Here is a 22,213-nt window from a genome sequence, read left to right on the forward strand (position 1 = left end):
CCACTTCTATTTTATAATACATCTTGACCCCTGTTCCTTTGTCAGTTTTATTATTTTTCCAGGGATTGATCATTATGGCCCTATTTGACTAGGAAGGTAAAAACGTGAGTTCATGAAACAAATCACAAGATTTTGCTGCCTAAATAATATTCTCATTTTAAAGAATCATTTCATATTTAATAATAATAAACAATGTTTGTATTATTTATATGTTGTCCATCGGACTTGGTTTCCCCAGCCACTCTGGGCTGCTCCCAGCAAAATAATAAATGCATAATAAAACCTCAAACATTAAAAAAAACTTCCCTGTATTTAACTCACTGTATTTCTTTTACTTAATATGCCCATGCAATTTAAACAAGTTGGTTTCTTCAATGGTAGATATTTGGGCACATATCCCAAACACTAACAGAGTTTTGAAGCTTTAAAATCAAATTTTGAAAACTAGCCATGAGTTGATAATTTGTTTTCTGTGTTCAGTCTGATGCCCAGGGCTAAACATTTTACTTGTCCTGCTGACAGCACCTTAAAATTGGCCAGGAGATGTTGTCATCTCCAATTTTTTTGAAAAGTGCCATTTCTGAACAATAGAACAAAACCAATATTCCAACTAGATCAATTTTTTTCACATTTGTTGGGCGGCAGTGGGGGGGAAAGGTCCTCAATGAAATTATTGGGGATTGAGAGGACACACAGTGACAGACTAGCATTCAAGAGAAACAGTTTTTCCACACCAATTGAATAGCCCCAAAAAGGCAGAGAGTCAGCAAATAGTTGTGTGCGCTTAGGAAACAACAGTGAGTTTTGGACCATTGGCCATGGAGATGATAGCAGTTGTAGTCCAAAACATCTGGAGGGCAGCAGGTTGGGCAAGAGAACTGAGTGTTGTGCCCTAAAACACTGCCCAGAATCCTTTGCAACTTGCTGGCAAGCAGAGGCTCATCAGTCAGCAACCCCATGTGAAAATCCACCCAGGACAGCACTTTGTAGGGCACAGTGCTTTTGCTGAAATCACAAGTGGGAAGAGATTTTTTTCTTCATACAGCAATAATACACATGATTCTTCTGCATGGTGCAACCTCACCAGGAGGGTCAACACTAGGATGGATCCCAAAAAAACTTTTGTACCCATTGAAATTTCACCACTTGGCAGAATGTTATGGATAACCATTTTATCTAAGCAATTCTTTGCATGGCAAATTGTGGACACCAGTGATCTCTCTCTTGTGGCTCCATCTTACATTCAATGAATTCATTTCAGGACACAGAAGACAACATAAATAACCTTACCCCACACTTCTCACTGATAATATACCTTCGTTCCATCTCTTCCTTTTCACCAGGTTCAGCTTGTACCTAAGGGCCTAGTTCTCACTGAGGTGGAAGATATGTTTCTTGACTGTACAATTTCAGAGCATAGCTGAATGACTGAATGCTCCTCAAGAAAGAATGAATCTTCCCACAAAGAAAATGTGGGTGCCTCACCCCAAACCTTCCAGATATTTGTTTGGAGATATTTGTTTCCTCTCCCTGTGGAACTGCATTCAGCCAAGAAAGCACATGTGGTCTGAAATGTTACACCTGAGACTAAAGTTGACCACCTCAGGGCCAAACAAGGCTAGATAGTACATAGCAATGTAGCATGAATACCTCAGATTTTGTTCTTGTTACAGTTGTGGAGTGAGAAATCCATATGGAAAACATAGTGCATGAGGAAACTTTTCTCTCAGGGGGCAGCACTTTGTGAGGCCCAGCACTTTTGCTGAAATCACAAGTCTGATTGAAACTGACCCCTCTCCCTGCACATGATGAGCAGATCCTACACGTGTCCCCATTTTCCAGGGACCGTCCCAGATCTACAGAAGCCGTCCAGTTTTCTGACTTGATCCTGAAATGACCCACTTTTCCTTAGAATGTCCCTATTTTCATCAGAGAAATGTTGGAGGGTATAGCAGGATGTCCCTGTGTTCATTGGAGAAATAGTGGGGGGTATGGAGTTATGTGACCCCTCAGCCAAGGAGAGAGGTAACTATACAAACTTTACAATACATTTGAAGGCAGCCCTGTATAGGGAATTTTTTTCCCAATGTTTAATGCTTTGTTGTGTTTTTATATATGTTGGAAGCTGCCTGGAGTGGCTGGGGCAACCCAGTCGAATGGGTGGGGTAAGAATAAAACAGCAGCAGCAGCAGCATAGGACGTCCCTATTTTCATGGGAGAAATCTTGGAGGATATGGAATAGGACATCCCTATTTTCGTGGGAGAAATGTTGGAGGGTATGGAATAGAACGTCCCTATTTTCATGGGATAAATATTGGAGGGAATGGAATGGAACGTCCCTATTTTCATCCGGGAGATGTTGGAGGGTATGGACCCTCCAAGTGTCCCTATTTTCTAGGGAGTTCTGGATCCGCAGCAGCCATCCCGTTTTCTGACTTGATCCCAGAACGTCCCACTTTTCCTTAGGACATCCCTATTTGCATGGGAGAAATGTTGGGAGGCACCTCGAGGTCTCCAGAGGGGTTGTGGGTGGGCTAAGAAGTCAGGGCTGACCCCTCACCGCCCACCCCACACCGTCCCTCTGCGCCCCCCCCCCCACTAACCACGGCCTCTGGCGCTGACCGGCTGCCTCCCTGACCCCCACCCCCGCCCCCAGGGCTCGGTGATGTCACATCCGCCGGTCAGCCCTGCGCAGCGCCCGCCAGGCTCCGCGCTCTTCGGAGTCAGGAGGGGACCGGCAAACTTTTCTTCTCCCGCCTTTCCCCCCCTGGCAGGGTGGGCTGGCTGCTGTGACGGCGGAGGGAGGAGGCGGCGGAGAGGCGGCTGTGGCGGGGCGTGCGCGACGCGGCCCGCCCGCTTCCCCCTGCCCTCTCGCCGGCTGGCTCTCTCCATCTCTCTCCCTCCGCCTGGACTGGGCGCCCCCTCCCGCCGCCGCGCTCCCTCCTCGCTCCGAGAAGGATGCCTGCGGAATGAATGAGCGTCCCCCGGGCTGCTGCTGCTGCTGCTGCCGCCGCCTCCCGCTGCCGCCTTCTCCTGGCTGTGGCAGGCGGGCGTGCAGAAAGTGGCACTGACGAGAGGGGTCCCTGCAGTGACTGATGAAGGAGAGGCTGAGCAGGGAGGAGGAGGAGAAGAAGAAGAAGAGGAAGAAGAGGAAGAGCAGCAGCAGCAGCCCAGCAGCCCCGGGAGCAGCATGCAGCCCTCCGCCAGCATCCTCAACCTCTTGCTCGTGGCTCTCTTGGCCGGCTTGGACCCTTCCAAGGTAGGAGATGCAGGAGGAAGGACCCTCCGCAAACATTGCCCGTTCTCTTTCTCGCCTCTGGAACTACTAGTTGACCCCCTTCCTGCGATATTTCCTTAAGTTCTTAAAATCATAATCACCATACCCCACTGTTTTAATGGGGCAGGCAATGAGGGATTTGGGGGAGGAAGGGGATTGTATATACTGTATATATTCCTGCTTCTTTGCTTCGCAGCGCATCCTTTTTGTCTTCCTAGCCATGGGTGCGCTGTAGTTTTTGCCAGAAGGGGAGGGGAATGGATGGAGTGGGGCTTTCCGCAAACAGCCTGGGCTGCTTTTCCCCGTCTTGTTTGAAAAGGCAGTGTGTGTGTGTGTGTGTGTACGCGCGCGTTCACCTTGCAATGTTGGAAAGTGGTCAATAAGGCAAACAGCAGAGGGGCACTGCAGGCTGCCTTCCCCCAAACAGTTGAAAGGATGAGGATGCGCTCTCTCTCTCTCTCTCTCTCTCTCTCACATACACACACAGACAAACATCCTATCCAGTCTAATAACAAAGCAGACACTGGGTTGTACCCAGCTAAATCCTGCTCAGAGGAGACCCCTTGAAGTAAGCCCCTTGAATTCAGGGGGTCTCCTGCGAATACGGCCAATGTTGGCTTGCACCCTTTCTTCCTGGATGACTTGCTCTGCTTGTGTTGTTGGGTATCCCTCCCTCTCCCTCCCCCTCCCCCAAATCTTACTATACAAGTTTTGTTGACGATCACCCACATGGAAAGGAGACGGGTGATGGATATAGGTTAGAACACCAGGAATGCTGCGATTGGCTTTGCCCATGGACAGTGTCTTATCTGTTGAACTCTGGAAGCTGTCCCAGCCTTAGCTGGAAATGACACCAGAACAGCCTAGCCGTGGACAAGGGATGGATTTATTCATAGAGATCAGGGGGTGCATAAAATCTGTAGCCCTTTGGAATCACGGGGAGAAGCATCCCTCCAGAGGAAGAATAAAGGCACGTGCCTTTATATTGCAGAAGAGGAAGGGGGAGGAAGGTTGGGCTTCTCCCTTCCACTAGTCATGTGCAATTGCAATTGCCCTCAGGTTGCAGAGAAGCAGCAGCATCACCATTATTTTCCCCCAGTTACATTTCTGAGAGCAAATAAGCTTTGCTCTGCAGCTGAATGACAGCCCCTTAAAAACACACACAAAAACGATGCTGCCTGGCTTGGGCTGGGAATTTGAAAAACCATTCCATCAGACCTTGAAAATGAGACTTGTCGAAAGCCATTAGTAAGAGATGAGTGAAGTCCAGTAGGCCGGGCGACTGTATGTGCTGTTCAGCACAAACCTGAAGCCTTGGAGTGGAAGATTTGCATTGTGTGCCACCTCTGGATGACTTGATGTCTATCTGCTGGTATAAAATACCCATTGTGGGCCCCTCCGTGGTGTGTGTGGTCTCCACACTGCATGCCGGTGAATGCTTTACGGAGGCACTGAAGTGCCAAACAAGGAGTGTGGACTATTTTCGGGGCTTGTAAACAGCATTTTGTGTTTTGATGGATGTCAGAATTGCTCACATCAAAAGCATGTAATCTAGGGTGTTCAGCTTAAATATAGAAACAATCTTCAAACTGGCGATTGAGCTGAAACTTCAGATTGGTTTACTGGAGGAAGCACAATTTAGGTATGGGGGCATGGGAAAAGCCATGAATTGTAAATACTGCACAAACATTTCTTGTAGAAAATGTGTGTTTGCAGTAGTGCTGATTTTATGAAAGCATGGAGTCCTTTTGCAGACCAGCAATTTGTAGAAACAGTTTTGATAAAAGTGACTATTGATGCATTCTATGTTTAAGGTTAAAAAGGAGAGCAACTCAGGATTGTCTTGATCGTACTCTCTCTAGTTGTACTTTTAGGATCTCTTCATGTGTGTTGAGTCTTGGTATATGGAAAAAGAGTTTAGAGATTTCAGCCTGGTGAGCATTTTATCAATAGCCTTAGCCGCTGGGTGAATGGACAGAAATTGTGCTATTGTGCTCACAGCTTCTCAGATGCCTGTGTTGAGTTACATCTCTGTAAGATATATATATATATATATATATGGAAGAAAGCCATCCTATTTTCCTTCCAATCAATGTGTTCCTTTAAAAGAAGAGTTAGAGGCAAAACTGGACTGGAAACACACACACCCCTTTTAGACGATTAGTCGTTGGGCCACAAACATAAACTTCCTTTCTTTGGAGAAGTTCCACAGTGAGCTGCTGTGTTTGTCTTGTCTTGTTTTTAAAGTTATCTTTAGGTTTTTTTTCCTGAAGTGTTTGAAAAACTTTTTTTATTTTTGCTGTTGATAGCGACATACATAAAAGGTGAAATGCTAATGATCCCAATGATGATATTAATAATGTCAAGTGTGTTTCTGATCAGGGGCCCCTCCCGCTCAAAAAAAAGGAAAGGAAAGGAGGGGAAGAGCTTAAATGCCCAGTACAACTGGTTGTCCTCACTTTCCTCACCTGTAAAATGCATAGCTGTCAACTTTTCCCTTTTTAAAAGGGAAATTCCCTTATTCCGAATAGGATTCCTCGCAAGAAAAGGGAAAAGTTGACAGCTATGGTAAAATGGCACTTAATGTTCTCTATTTCACACAGTTCTTCAGGCGGCAAATCAATATTTTCTAAAAGTGTTGTGAATAAGAATAACAACTAAGTACAGGATTGCTCCAGAATAAGAGGTTTGAGAGCTAGGGTAGAACCAAATGTTCCAAAGTTACCTCTAGAAACTGTGCTAAGTCTGTTTTAGTAAACAACAACAAAACTCCAACCTAAAGAATTCTGTGGCACCTTGAAATTGATACAGTTATTTTAGCATGAGCTTTCAGGAGCTGCAGCCCATTTCATCAAACAAATTAAGTGGCCAGAAAGTCTTTTGCTTCCCGTTCCCCACCCCCAAAATATGGGAGAGGAGAGGGAGGGAGAGGAGGCCGAAAAACAAAGGAACTGCAACAAGTTAGGAACAGGCGTGACCTGATCTGTGCAGAACACCAGTGGATTCAAGATGCAGTCAGGTCAGGTTTGTTTGTTTGTTTCAGCAAAACTCAAGTTCAGTATCGACATGCATGGAACAGTCTCCTAATGTTTCATTTCTAACTGAAAACCAGTTACTATTGCAGGTTTCAAGCTTATGCAGAGGAATGGTGGAGGGAGAGACTGCTTCACTGCGTGTTTTTTTTGGGGGGGTTTACTAAAAATTGCCTCCTCTCTGCTACTTTTGCACCCACAGGGGAAAAGAGACTGGAATGCAGCTCTGCCCCCTCCCCACAAGTGAAAAACCAGCTTTTGCCATTTTGAGCAGAAAAGCCGGAGGATAAGTGCTAGATCCTTTCCACCTGCCACATCTGCATCCCAAGGGCAGCCTCCTGCAGCTGCGTGTATTTGTTTATTTAACATTTCTCTTACAATGTCTAGTGTGGCCATTGGCAAAAAGTCTCCACGCCTATGTTAGTAAGCCACCTGTTTCAATGAGCCAAAATGAGACTGGAAGTGGGAGGTCAGGACAAACTTTTCAGACTGTTTCAAACCTTTGTGGTAGCGTTTTCTTGCTACCCAGAGGTGATGGCAGTGACTTTCCATTCTGTTCCCCCGGGGCTTTAAGGGGGTATCCAAAGAAGAAGAAGAAGAAGAAGAAGAAGAAGAAGAAGAAGAAGAAGACGACGACGACTTAGGTGAAAACTATTTTTACATGGCAGCAGGGGAATACCAGTCTGAACATCGTGCCTTGAGGATCCTTCTGGATGCAAATGGTGAAATGGAATTCTAATACAAAAATAAGATTCTCTAAGACTAAAGTTTTCACTTTAACATAGCTCTCCTGGAAAATACATAGAATCATAGAAGTGTAGATTGGAAGGGACCCTGAGGATCATCTAGTCCACCCCCTGCAATGCAGGAAACCTAGATATATATGTAATTTGCAAGCTTCTTGAAGCAAAATGCCTTTCTCAAGTTTCTTACTGAATTCATGAATGCAAGTTTTCCAGTGAGTTTCCAAGAGAGACATCTCAGACGTCAAATGGATAGAGTTGAGAAAGAGTTTGCTTTTCTTCTTTCTTTCTTTCTTTCTTTCTTTCTTTAAGTCAGCAACGCTTATCAAATCACTTTCTTTTCCTGGGTGCAAATCTTCTCCCTTTAGAATTATTATACTGTTGCATGCCGCCCCAATCTCTGAGCAGTGCGAGATTGCAGGTGCTAAACCAGAGTTTGTATTTCCTTTTGCAATGAGACACAGCGGAGACTGTGGTGTCCTTATGATACATGGTTTATTTACACATATGTACAATGGGATTCAAACAGAAATCAAACCGGCCTCAGATGTTGCTCTGACTCTCTCACATCACTGCGAACTCTCAACTCTCAACTCAGACTTTGTCCTTCTAACTCTCTCTGAGTTGAGGGAGGGGCCACACCCATTTCCCATCTCGCACAGAGCCCCCTTTGCTTTGTTCTCTTAATTGCCCTTCATTTCAGCATAGGGGTATAGCCTGGCTTCAGTGCAACCAAGTGAAGATACCTGGGAGCCAGAATGGCCCCTGACATCTCCACCATTTCAAGGTGCATGCCTGGAGATTGTTGGATCTGGACCGTTTTTGTACACTAACACCCCATCCTGTGTAATTCTATCAATTGTATTTTATCTGGAAAACTGGAATGGATTTCTGGAACCAAAATGCTTTCTTTCTGTGCAGTCTGAGCAGGAAAAGTCACCATTAAGAAAAAGAGGTTGGAATGGGCCAATATTCCAACTACCCCTGGATCAAGAGACTTTTCTCCTTTAAGTCCTCAAAGCTCTCAACCTAGCTCAAGGTTGTAATCTGAACTAACCATATGTTGAACTGAGAATCAATCACAGTCAGCCCATCATTTGAAAAATAAGACTTTAGAGCCATTTTGTCTCAAAATGGCAGCTAGACATTCCATTTTGGTGACTGTAACCTGGGTTTAAGGAGCCCTTTGGCTCCTTAAATTATATATCTGAGTTTCTAACACTGTCTGGTTTACATTTTGACACTTAAGGTTAGAAGGATCTCACATACAGCTTCTCTCAAGCCCCCCCCCACCTCCTATATTCATAACAATACTTTACAGCACCGTGGGAGATAAGGGAAAGTAGTGACAGTGATACACAAATCCCCCAAAGACAGTGTCAGATCATCAGATAAACTTGCACTTATCTGCAAATAGTATCTATGCCTAACTCACTGCCTGACATAATCCACTTGCAGCCTTACCCAGATGCGTGTCACATCAGAGAATGTTGGATGGCATTGCTCTTTGAAGGTGCATCAAGAAGGTATGCAGAATCATCACTCTGAATCCATCGTTGTTCTTCATCAAGAGCCATCGGCTGGATTCTTAGAATCCTGCAATAATTTCCAAGAAGTCAGCAGAATAAGGTGTCTAAATGCTTCAGTGCTGGCAAAGTTTTAGGTCCTTTAAGGTTAAACAGTAGGAAAGTGTTTGTGTATCGCCACCTCATGGTGATCTATGTTACTGGGGTGGGGGTGGGGGTGGGGACCCTAATTAAGGTCTTTGCACACTGGCTCCATTTTTATTGAGTTAACTTATTTTCTAGAGAGGTGTGATTTCAGGGCTAGGTTAAATCACCTATTTCAGCACAGCAAACTATTGACTGCACTTAGACATTAATGAAAAAGAAGCACTAATTAATTCTGCAGGTTTTTTTAATGCTGATGAATGCGCACCAGTTTTATTTCGATACTCCGGCTGAAATGCAGTGTGTATTAATTAGCCACTGATTAGAATTTCCATTTTTAGAATAATATATATGGAAGTATATATATATTTCTCATTTGATGATGCACTTCAGGGACTCTTTCCCCTCCTCTACATGCTGTTGAGATACTGGAAGGGGTGGGATACTGAGATTGGAGGTGCGGATGCTAGTCTTTTACACAATGATTTGATATATATTGAAGGAAGGAAATGTTCAAGATCTGGAAATTCCTAAGTGTCACTGCTAGATGGCATCTCTGTGCTATTTTTTGGAAAGCAGAATGCTGCTTCTGACCTTGGTAGGCTTGAGCTACGGAGATCACTCAAGGCAAGCCATCATTCAATCATAACCAATTCGTCACTCTGGGCAAACAGAAGGAAACGTTTCTAAGTTGAGTAGCACCAAGCTGCGAAGGGAAATATTGCCATGTAGAAGGGTTATTACAGTCTTCCCAGCCCTTGCAAGTGAGGTGTTTTCCAGTGCTTACATGGAATTCTTCTGCCTGCAAGAGGTTTTCCATGCATTTCAGTCGAAGGGTTGTTGCATGTACACAAGTGGATGTGTGTGTACAGAGACACTGCTTCCTTTGAAGCGAATAAACAAGGCCTGCACCTCTTCAGTATGCAACGCTGTAACACCACCAAAGTTCCTGGACTAGGTGGTAGCCTTCTTTGCAAAATATTAATCTGGGCACTAATAGCTAGGGACTTCTGAGGCACATGGCAAAACTCTGTCCTGGAAACCGGACCAGCTCCAGGTTTTAGAGGGAGCCCTGCAAGAGAGCCTTAGTGGGCAGGCACCTCTCCCCATCTTTACAGTCACTCTCATTTTTCTCTGGGTTCAGTCCACACCTTTTCTCAGAGAGAAGGGGGAAACAAATGAGCGTGCAGCGGCCCCTTCCATTCCATAGTGGTATTTGCATGGGCATGTGAAATCTACTCCATGTCTTCAGTTTTTATGAGTAGTGCCACTTCAAGTTTTATTTATGGCTCAATGAATGTACAGGTAGACCCACCTGGTATCATGGGCCTCAACCAAGAGAAGAAGAATAGGAGGAGGAGGAGTTTGGACTTGATATCTCACCTTTCACTCTTCTTAAGGAGTCTCAAAGCTGCTAACAATCTCCCTTCCCTTCCTCCCCCACAACAAACACTCTGTGAGGTGAGTGAGGCTGAGAGACTTCAGAGAAGTGTGACTGGCCCAAGGTCACCCAGCAGCTGCATGTGGAGGAGCGGGGAAGCGAACCCGGTTCGTCAGATTATGAGTCCACCGCTCTTAACCACTACACCACGTTGGCTCCACTTGGAAACCCTTTGGAGGTGGAGCCCCCAAAGCTACTGCTTTCCAAGGAAAAGTTCAACTCACTCTCCAGTCTTTCCTGAATAGGGAAGCTCACCCTAGATTCTACACCCTGCCCACTGAATCTCAGGGAAGTACTGCTACCCCTCAGACTCTTAAGGAACATGCTTTAGACTTCTCCAAGGAATGGGAAAACCCTGAGGAACGTTCCTTAATAAAGTCACCACAACTCCAAACTTTACCCTTTTTCTAAAATGTTACTGGCCCCATAAGATGGGCAGATGCAGAACTTGAATTAATGGAGTTTTGAGACTGACTCTCCAGGCCAGACTATAAACCCTGGCAGTTGCTCCAGGCCAGTGTTGACATATCTTGTATGTATTCCCGCATTAACTGCTAGGTGCAGTTAAGAACCCAAGTGCATAGTATCTGGATTAGCATGGCCCAATGTCCTAAATCAGAGCTAGCCACCAGCTTTGCCTCTTTCAATCTCACCTGACCCATCAGCTTCCCATGTTGGTGGAATGCATGAGAAAGACTCACAGTTGAAGACCCTGAAAGGTTTAATTGTACATTTCTGTTTTTATCACAGCTGGCTTTCTAAATCTGCTTTGATTGCCTACATCCTCCTCAGCTCATCAATATTGAGTGAGGAGAGGCCAGGACCCTCAGCAAGTTTCAAAACAGTCGAGATTACATTGCAAAAAGCCTTTGAGTGACTTGGATATGGTCTTAGATATGGACAGGATTGCATTAGGAAGAGCTTTGGATCACCTTGGATCCAGACTAAGTCAGTTGAACTGGGATCCCACTAAAAGTCAATGGGATATGAGTCATACCAAGCATGTCCCAATGGAACCTAAATTTAATTGACCTAGTCTGAAACCAACCCCATGCATTTAAGATACTTTGCTGTGGTTGTTTGTAGGCTTCATAAGGATCTGATGTTAGGTTCTTCTGAGGAATAATCACACTATGGTCTGAAACACAGTGAATGGGAACTTACCTCTCTCTTCTCCCTAAATGGTGCCACTATGGGACTTCCCTTACTTACATTAGTAAGACTGGCAACCATTTGTACACACAGAAATAAATAGGAGCTATGCAAGAGTTCTACTAGTTATCTGAGTTAACTGAACTTGCATAAGCCTCAATAGGCTTGTTTAACATGAGCAAGTCAACTCAGAAAACTAGAAGATCTCGAATAGCTCCTATTTATTTCAGTGTGCAAACTTCTTGCTTAAATCTTTGACCACATCTAGTACTGTTCCTTTAAAACAAGGGTGGGAAACTTTGACTCCCCAGATGTTATTGGGCTGCATCTTCCATCATCCCTGACCATCGGCCATGTTCTTTCAGACTAATGGAAGTTGTAGTCCAACAACAACAACAACAACAACAACAACAACATGCAAATAGAATGTTTCAGGGGTATGTGCATCATTAGCTTCTTTGAGTAAGGGAAAATGAGGAGCAGCCTTGTGCTGAGTCAGACTATTGGTCTATCTAGCTCAGTATTGTCTACGCTGACTGGCAGAGGCTCTCCAGAGCTTCAAACCAAGAGTTTTAATCCTAGCTGGACATGCCAGGTGTCAGGGACCGTGGTGAGGAGGGCTGCACTGAGGAGGAATAGTGGGAGACACCCACTCCCCCTGATCCTGAATCTTCCCAGGAACAGGAAGACAGTGTAGATTTGGGACAGTGGTTTGCAGAGGGGCATAGTTCAGAAGGCAGAAGCTGGGGTATACCGGATGGGGAACAGCTAGAAGAAACAACACTGGGAGAGAGAGGGTTAACAGATTCACAGTCATTGGACAGCATTCCTCAACCGCTCTCCCCAAGGTTGAGAAGAGCTCAGAAAGTCTCAGAACAAAGCGCAGACGGTACAAGCTCAGATGACAAGACGTAGGAGTGACAAAGTTTAATGGGGGGGTAAGTCTTAATTGGGACGTGGGTGGCACTGTGTAGCCTAGGACTTGTCGATCAGAAGGTCAGTGGTTTGAATCCCCGTGACACGGTGAGCTTCCGTTGCTCGGTCCCTGCTGCTGCCAACCTAGCTGCTCTGGTTTGCCAGAAGTGGCTTAGTCATGCTGGCCACGTGACCCGGAAGCTGTACACCGGCTCCCTTAGCCAATAAAGCAAGATGTGCACCGCATCCTCAGAGTGGGCCACAACTGGACCTAATGGTCATGGGTCCCTTTACCTTTACCTTTAAGCCTTAATTGGGAGCACCATCATTCTGTGTAGATGCTTTCTTTTGTCTCTCGCTGTGTTTATTAAAGAAACTAACTGATAAGACTTTCCTTTTGTTTGATCTGTTTATCTACTGCCATGGGGGGGGGGGAGAGAAGCTGATTCCCCGAAGCCTGACACCAGAGATTGTACCTGGGACCCTCTGAACTACAGCTTTTCCCTTAGCAGTGTACAAGAACACTAAATCAATAAAAGGCTTTTGGACAGCATTTGGCCTGGTGAGTCATAAAGTGTACAGGTCTGGAATAAACCATGACATGCAGGGCAATCCTGTGCACTTTTATGCAGACCTACTCTGCACAGTGAATCATTCTCTCAGTTGCCCATTTACCTGGAATAAAACCCACTGCATTTCATAGAACTTGCTTCTGAGTACAGGACTGCACTGTGTATAGGACTGCACTGTTAGTGTACTAAGTACAATCAAATATAGCAGATCTATGAGCAAACTGATATAAAATGTGTGACAATGTGATTTGGGGGTTTTAAGGCCAGAAAATAACAAAGTAAGATTTGTCTTTGGGGAAATAAAAGTCTCATTTCCCCTAAACCAAGCAATGATGGTGTGTGACACTAGATTGTTCCAGCTTCCTATTGTAGTGATTAAGTGAGGCTGTTATCTTGCAGTTTGTTTGTAGGGATGAATATTAATGCTGAGGAATGGTGCACATGCTTTTTTTTCTTTACTCAGAACTACTTAGCAGGCTCCCTGCTCAGATCTTGAGTAGCAGAACTTGAATGTTGGGACCTATAGGTAAACATGTGGGTAGATGCTTGACAAAGCCTGTGCCCATTTAACACCATGGAGTGGGCTTCAACATTGCGTAATAATAATAATAATAATAATAATAATAATAATAATAATAATTTATTATTTATACCCCGCCCATCTGGCTGAGTTTCCCCAGCCCCTCTGGGCGGCTTCCAATCGAGTGTTAAAAACAATACAACATTAAATATTAAAAACTTCCCTAAACAGGGCTGACTTCAGATGTCTTTAAAAATAGGATAGCTGCTTATTTCCTTGACATCTGATGGGAGGGCGTTCCACAGGGCAGGCGCCACTACCGAGAAGGCCCTCTGCCTGGTTTCCTGTAACTTGGCTTCTCGAAGTGAGGAAACTGCCAGAAGGCCCTCAGTGCTGGACCTCAGTGTCCGGGCTGAACGATGGTGGTGGAGATGCTCCTTCAGGTATACAGGACTGAGGCTGTTTAGGGCTTTAACAGTCAGTACCAACACTTTGAATTGTGCTCGGAAACAAACACGGAGCGGTGTTATGTGGTCCCGGTGGCCACTCCCAGTCACCAGTCTAGCTGCCGCATTCTGGATTAATTGCAGTTTCCGGGTCACCTTCAAAGGTAGCCCCACGTAGAGCACATTTCAGTAGTCCAAGCAGGAGATAACTAGAGCAAACAGTAACCCAAAATATCCAAAACAGTCAAACATCCATAATAAAAAATTCCCTATATAGGGCTGCCAGTATTAAAGCTCATACAGGTACTTAAAGGTATGAAGTCACACCAGTGTCATCAACTACTCTAAATGGCAGGCTTGTGTCCTAGTCTCATGCAAGAACCTTTCATTCATTCATTTTAATTGTATGCCGCTTCCCCTCCCCCCCCCCCGGCAAAAAAAAAAAATCCTGCTCAAAACGGCTTACAACAAAGAAACAGGGATGTGTTTGAAACAAACACGACAAAAGCAATTCCATAATAGCATGGCAACACAGTAACCTAGTGACAATTTCATAATAACTTGGCAAAACGATAGTCACTTAGTAACAGTGTCAGTATAACTTAGCAAAACAATAGTAACGTAGTAGACAATTTCATAGCAGCGTGGCAAAACAGTAAAATTGTAACATTTCATGATAACATGGCAAAACAAAACTATAATAACATACCAAAAAACCCCCCCACACACTTCAATATTATAAATATACAGTAACTAGTTTAAACATGTAAAGGTAAAGGTAAAGGGACCCTTGACCATTAGGTCCAGTCGTGGCCGACTCTGGGGTTGTGGCGCTCATCTCGCTTTATTGGCCGAGGGAGCCGGCGTACAGCTTCCGGGTCATGTGGCCAGCACGACTAAGCCGCTTCTTGTGAACCAGAGCAGCGCACGGAAACGCCGTTTACCTTCCCGCTGGAGCGGTACCTATTTATCTACTTGCACTTTGAGGTGCTTTCGAATTGCTAGGTTGGCAGGAGCAGGGACTGAGCAACGGGAGCTCACCCCATGGCGGGGATTCGAACTGCCAACCTTCTGATCAGCAAGTCCTAGGCTCTGTGGCTTAACCCACAGCGCCACCCGCGTCCCTAGTTTAAACATGTAGCAATAGCAAAAATAACAAGAGAGCTTCACAGTTTCACCCTAGTCTTAGAAACAGCCTTTCCCTGTTGCTGAGCTTTCCCATCCTTCCGTCTAGGGATTGTAGCACGGAGACCTGAGACTTTCTGCTTTCAAAGCACATACTCTAAAACCATTTCAGCTTTGTGCCTCAGCTTGAACCTAGTATAAGAAAAGTGATGGGGTGCCAGAGATTACTAATGCCTTTTTCCTTTTCTTGGGCCAGATGTTTTGTTTAACTTGCATCCAGCCCTCCCCTATGATGGCTGTGAAACAATTACCTTTGTTAAGCAAAGTTGAACTGAAAACTGATGTGGTGTCTAAGAGCCTGAACTATTGACTGGGAAGTTGCTGATTTGAATCTGCCATCAGCAGGTACTTCTCTCTCAGCCTCAGCCCTTCCACCTGCAGAATGGGCAACAATGATGGCAACTTTGCTTACCAGGTTGTTGCTAGGGATTATTTGTTTTATTTTATTGATTAAACTTCACCTGAAGATCTCAGGGTAGTTAACAGCATATAAATACAAAATAAAAATACACAATAAGAACAATAACAGAAACAAAACACCCATAACCCCTCACTTTTACATCTCTTGAAACCCCTCATTTTTACATCTCTTAAAAATGCACGTGAAGCTCTTTGAACACTTGGAAAATGCTGCATAAAGCATTACTACTGGTATTATTAGAAACATGGCCGCCACACACCCAAATTGGCACTTGGGTTATTTTTACCTACCATATTTTTCTCTCTATAAGACGCACCAGACCACAAGATGCACCTAGCTTTTGGAGGAGGAAAACAAGAAAATAAATATTCTGAATCTCAGAAGCCAGAACAGCAAGAGAATCTCCGAAGCCAGAACTGCGCAGTGAAAGCAGCAATCCCTCTTGCTGTTCTGGCTCCTGGGATAGCTGCGCAGCCTGCATTCGCTCCATAAGACGCACACACATTTCCCCTTACTTTTTAGGAGGGAAAAAGTGAGTCTTATAAAGCAAAAAACACAGTATTTCTCACTGCTTACATGGAGGCATTGAGTCTAGATGCCTAAAAGTAGTAAGACTGGAGGATGTATTTTAATTTGGCTCACTTGCCTTACATTCCCAATGGGGTGCGAGGGAGGCCACAGCGCTGCTAGCTACTGAACATTTTGTGCAGTGCTGCAGGAGCGTGTGTGTTGAGCGATATGAGATAATGTCTGGTCAGGTTGTCAATGCATAACGTATGAGACCATTCTATTTGAGAGTCAGGTGGCTCCTTGCTAAGATAGGCTTACAGAGTTGCACTGGACGGTTTTTCAAAATAGGTGTCTTCAATTCATCTTGTCAGAATATTGTGCCCCCATCAGCCACTGAATAACTTAACTATGACAAACAGACACAACAGTACAAGCATCTTTTAATACAGGAGCCCAAGAAACATCTCCTCCACCCCAATAAGTTTGAAATGTTACCTTTTTATTCTTTTTTAAAAAAATGGATGTCGCCTATGCAGTGGATGTGTGTGGCTATGTTTATCATCCAGCATTTGCAACTGTCACACATTACCTTGATGATTAAAAAAAACTCATAATTCAGCTATTACAACATATGCTTGGGGGTAATTCTGTAATTGCAATGCAAACAATAGATAAATCTACCAGTTGCATTAATTCTCCTTCCCTGCCCCCACCCTGTGCCTTCTTCCTAAGAGTAGCAGTTGAAGACAATTGGGGATCACATTGTGTGTGTGTGTGTGTGTGTGTGTGTGTGTGTGTGTGTGTGTGTGATAAATTCAGGATACCATGTAACCAATCAGATCTGGCTATAGTGACCACAATGTAATGCCAGTTCAGAGTGAGGGCAACGCTTTTTGCAACATGGTGCCCTTACTATGAGTGAAAGTCAGGCTGTTTGAACATTACCAACAACAACAACAACAACAACAACAACAACAACAATTTATTTATACCCCACCCATCTGGCTGGGTTTCCCCAGCCACTCTGGGCCGCTTCCAACAGAACACTAAAATACAATAACCTATTAAACATTAAAAGCTTCCCTAAACAGGGCTGCCTTCAGATGTCTTCTAAAAGTCTGGTAGTTGTTCTCTTTGACATCTGGTGGGAGGGCATTCCACAGGGTGGGTGCCACTACCGAGAAGGCCCTCTGCCTAGTTCCCTGTAACTTGGCTTCTCGCAGCGAGGGAACTGCCAGAAGGCTCTCGGCGCTGAACCTCAGTGTCCGGGCAGAATGATGGGGATGGAGATACTCCTTCAGGTATACTGGGCCGAGGCTGTTTAGGGCTTTAAAGGTCAGCACCAACACTTTGAATTGTGCTCGGAAACGTACTGTGAGCCAGTGTAAGTCTTTCAAGACCGGTGTTATATGGTCCCAGTCACCAGTCTAGCTGCCGCATTCTGGATTAGTTGTAGTTTCCGAGTCACCTTCAAAGGTAGCCCCACACAGAGTGCATTGCAGTAGTCCAAGTAAGAGATAACTAGAGCATGCACCAATTTAGCGAGACAGTCTGCAGGCAGGTAGGGTCTCAGACTGTGTACCAGGTGGAGCTGGTAGACAGCTGCCTTGGACACAGAATTGACCTGTGCCTCCATGGACAGCTGTGAGTCCAGAATGACTTCCAGGCTGCCCACCTGGTTCTTCAGGGGCACAGTTACCCCATTCAGGAAAAGCGAGTCCTCCACACCCGCCCACCTCCTGTCCCCCAAAAACAGTACTTCTGTCTTGTCAGGATTTAACCTCAATCTGTTAGCCGCCATCCATCCTCCAACCACCTCTCCATGCCCCATCTGTGTTTCAGATTGTATATGTGGCCGTGTTTCCAAACAGCCTGCTTTCCACACTAGTGGGTGGAAAGGGTGTGTGCATGTCTTCATATGGTTTTATGTTTTCAAATCAGATTGGGGGAAAGCACCTCAAAACACAGCATTTCTCAATGTGGATTAAGACTAAAGTTGTGTGTACACAGCACCACAAACCAGTTCCGGGAGCAGCTTGGGTGCAAAGGAAACAGGAGTGTGTACACCACCTTAGCGTAGAGGGGAGTGTGGCTTACTGCTGCACTATGGACAAATTTTGTCCCCTTTCAAGTCCCCCATCACTAGCAAGGTGTGGTTTTCACAGCCAAAGGGCCCTAAGGAAGTCAGATTAGCCTTAACCAGAGCCAGGGCTTTTTCAACACTGGCTCCAGCCTGGTGGAACGCTCTGTCTCATGAGACCAGGGCCGTGCAGGATCTGATTTCTTTCTGCAGGGCCTGTAAGACAGAGTTGTTCCGCCTGGCCTTTGGCTTGGAATCAACTTGATCCCCTCCCCCTCCCCCTCTTTCCTTTTTCCTTTTTCCTTTCTCCTTCTGTGATGGAACTCCTATTTGGGACTTCCCTGGCTTTTTCTGGCCCACGTAGGACCAGTCTGGATAGTTGGCCTTGGTGAAGATTTGACATTTTCATCCCCAAAAAGTTTTTGATTTGAGTTTCTACTGAAATGAGGCTGCATTTTAATGTTGTATTTTAAACTTGTTTTTAAGTTGTATTTTAATCAATTGTTTTTATACCTGGTGTTAGCTGCCCTGAGCCCGGTCTTGGCTGGGGAGGGCAGAGTATAAATAAAATGTATTATTATTAGAGTGGTACCTCGGGTTACATACACTTCAGGTTATATACGCTTCAGGTTACAGACTCCACATGACCTGGAAGCTGTACGCCGGCGAGATGAGCGCCACAACCCCAGAGTCGGCCATGACTGGACCTAATGGTTAGGGGTCCCTTTACCTTTACCTTAAGTAAGTAAAGATCTTATGCCATGACCAAAGAGGAAAGCAGTGCTTACTCTGAGCCCCTGAGGGACAGTCTCTAGCAGTGCAGCTGAACAAGAAGACGGGGGGGGGCTGTGAAGTTAAGGAATTCAAGGACAGAGCACATGTTTGTCATGCAGGAAGGGTCCCAGGTTCAGTCCCTGAAATCTACAGGGGAAAGGATCTCAGGTAGCACAACTGCCTGTCAGAAAATACTATTCTGGGATAAATATAGGGATGGGTGGATCAGCCTAATTCCGTTCTATTGCTGTGTTGTTGTTTTCAGCACATATTCAATCACAGGTCTGTTCCATCCCAATCTCTGTTAATTTTTCCTTCCCCTAAAATATGCATGTTTCTTGGTTTTTCATTGCATTCCCCCCCCAAAAAAAACATCCCTTTAAAATATGCATTTTTGTGTGCATTTTTAGAACTGGAGCTTCAAAATTTGGAGATGTGTGTAATCTGATTTATAACTGTGTTCTGATCCATGTATAAGTCCAGGATCCATAAAATAGGCCAGTTTCCTCTAAAATGCAGACTGAATAAATTTATCCTCCATCGCTATCTAGATGAAGTCGTTCTAAGGCTGCTGTGTATGCTTGTGGTTGTCTCACGCAGATATGGAGGGCCATGAAAAGTTTAACACAGAGAAGCGCTAGCTGACAGGCAGTGGCATGGAACCAGGTTACCATTATTTAAAACATTGGCTAGGCTTCAGTCTGCTTTGCTGAAGGAACCCTGGGCATCAGAGCAGTTGCTTCATTGGTGACTATTTACTTATATGTCACCCATCTGACTGGGTTGCCCCAGCCACTCTGGGCAGTATCCATGCCCAAAGCTGTAAAATGTTTTAAAGGTTAAGACCAGCTCTTTGAATTGTGTGCTGAGATGAACAAGAAAGAAGTGAAGCTGTTTCAAAACTAACGACATGTCCTCCCACAGAAACCTGTAGCATCCTTTGACTTAAGGTGTTCTGTTTAAGCTGTATCTCTACCTTAGATTTAGTTCCATGACAGCTCCGGAGTCACAGGATGTGAATTCTCATGATCTTTCCTGTTAACTATGCACTGCTGTGCTTCTGTTAGAGAAGCCAGGCTGATCTGTTGTTGTTGTTTAGTCATTTAGTCGTGTCCGACTCTTCGTGACCCCATGGACCAAAGCACGCCAGGCACTTCTGTCTTCCACTGCCTCCCGCAGTTTGGTCAAACTCATGCTGGTAGCTTCGAGAACACTGCCCAACCATCTCGTCCTCTGTCGTCCCCTTCTCCTTGTGCCCTCCATCTTTCCCAACATCAGGGTCTTTTCCAGGGAGTCTTCTCTTCTTATGAGGTGGCCAAAGTATTGGAGCCTCAGCTTCAGGATCTGTCCTTCCAGTGAGCACTCAGGGCTGATTTCCTTAAGAATGGAGAGGTTTGATCTTCTTGCAGTCCATGGGACTCTCAAGAGTCTCCTCCAGCACCATAATTCAAAAGCATCAATTCTTCGGCGATCAGCCTTCTTTATGGTTCAGCTCTCACTTCCATACATCACTACTGGGAAAACCAGATCAGTAGCTGATCTGTAGAAGGACTAAATAGGAATGGGCCAAAGCTCAGTAGTGGAGTGTATGGAGTGGCAGAAGGCTGTTGCTAGTTGACTTGGCATAGGGAAGTGTCCCTAATACTGATGTAACAAGCAGCCACGTCATTGGCCACACACACACACACACACACACACACACACACACACTTAAAATTCATCCATTACTAGATGGTGGTAGGCAAATACCATAAAATGACTATCACCAATGTGTTGCAACACATGAGAGTTATACGTGAGAGTGTTTTATTCATGGGTAAGCAAACTAAGGCCCAGGGGCCGGATCCGGCCCAATCGCCTTCTAAATCCGGCCCACAGACAGTCCAGGAATCAGCGTGTTTTTACATGAGTAGAATGTGTCCTTTTATTTAAAATGCATCTCTGGGTTATTTGTGGGACATAGGAATTGGTTCATTTTTCTTCTTCTTCAAAATATAGTCCAACCCCCCCCCCCCACAAGGGACAGTGGACTGGCCCCCTGCTGAAAAAAGTTTGCTGACCCCTGGTTTTAGAAGAAGAAGAGAAGAAGAGTTTGGATTTGATATCCCGCCTTTCACTCCCCTTCAGGAGTCTCAAAGCGGCTAACAATCTCCTTTCCCTTCCTCCCCCACAACAAACACTCTGTGAGGTGAGTGGGGCTGAGAGACTTCACAGAAGTGTGACTGGCCCAAGGTCACCCAGCAGCTGCATGTGGAGGAGCGGAGACGCGAACCCGGTTCCCCAGATTACGTGACTACCGCTCTTAACCACTACACCACACTGGCGTAGTGTGTGTACTTCATGCACAGTAGTAAAATAGTGAGAGAAAGTGTATTCTAGGCTTCTCCATATCACATGGCTGACTTTGAGAGGTCACTGGAAGACATGAGAAAATAATTCACTGTCTGTGTCTATTCAGTCTCTGCCAGGACAGCCAACCAAGGTGTCAGAAAAGATGACAGATTTTGTGACACTGATGCATGTCTGGAGATGCATCTACGCTCATTTCATGAAAAGGGGGTTTTGAGCACCATGTGATTCCTTCCTGTCACTGGCAAAACAAGGATCAGACTATAGACTTCTGAACTTATTATGCACTTGTTGGTGTTGACTTTCTTTTGAATTGTTTCCATAAGTTCCAAAAGAGCTAACGCAGAGCACATCTCATGAATTATACTTGGTTTCATATAGTGGTACCTCAGGTTAAGTACTTAACTCGTTCCGGAGGTCCGTACTTAACCTGAAACTGTTCTTAACCTGAAGCACCACTTTAGCTAATGGGGCCTCCTGCTGTTGCTGCGCCGCCAGAGCATGATTTCTGTTCTCATCCTGAAGCCCAAAGTGGCTGGGACAACCCTGTCAGATGGGTGGGGTATAAATAAACAAATACAGTGGTACCTCGGGTTAAGTACTTAATTCGTTCTGGAGGTCCGTTCTTAACCTGAAACTGTTCTTAACCTGAAGCACCACTTTAGCTAATGGGGCCTCCTGCTGCCACCGCGCCGCCGGAGCCCAATTTCTGTTCTTATCCTGAAGCAAAGTTCTTAACCTGAAGCACTATTTCTGGGTTAGCGGAGTCTGTAACCTGAAGCGTATGTAACCTGAACCGTATGTAACCTGAGGTACCACTGTATTTGGATAGGTACAGTTTTCAAGCAGGAATGAAGTATCTTGTTCTATGTTCATTTTAATTTTGCCATATTTCTAACTGGCACCATCCTGAAGGTTTGGGGAGAGTGACAGCACTAAAACGACATTTATATGTTCAGTGAGGAGAAACAGAAACTGAATTCACATGACAGGATGGATGGTCAGCAGATCTGGCCATTTGAGGATACAGTGGTACCTCGGGTTACAGATGCTTCAGGTTACGGACGCTTCAGGTTACAGACTCTACTAACCCAGAAATAGTACATCGGGTTAAGAACTTTGCTTC

The 22,213-nt window shown here is 45.1% G+C and overlaps 1 protein-coding gene across 1 annotated transcript in view; it reads left to right on the top strand.

Moving 5' to 3' along the window:
• Positions 1-2,661: 2,661 nt before the first annotated feature.
• OLFM3 (olfactomedin 3) overlaps positions 2,662-22,213 on the top strand; it is a 168,650-nt gene continuing 149,098 nt past the window's right edge. Inside the window, exon 1 of the mRNA XM_053391598.1 lies at positions 2,662-3,259. Within this exon, the coding sequence (XP_053247573.1) occupies positions 3,191-3,259 (69 nt within the window). The 5' untranslated portion in view covers positions 2,662-3,190. The remainder of the gene's footprint in view (positions 3,260-22,213) is intronic.

Source organism: Podarcis raffonei, chromosome 6 (assembly GCF_027172205.1).
Source record: "Podarcis raffonei isolate rPodRaf1 chromosome 6, rPodRaf1.pri, whole genome shotgun sequence".
Lineage (NCBI taxonomy): Eukaryota > Metazoa > Chordata > Lepidosauria > Squamata > Lacertidae > Podarcis > Podarcis raffonei.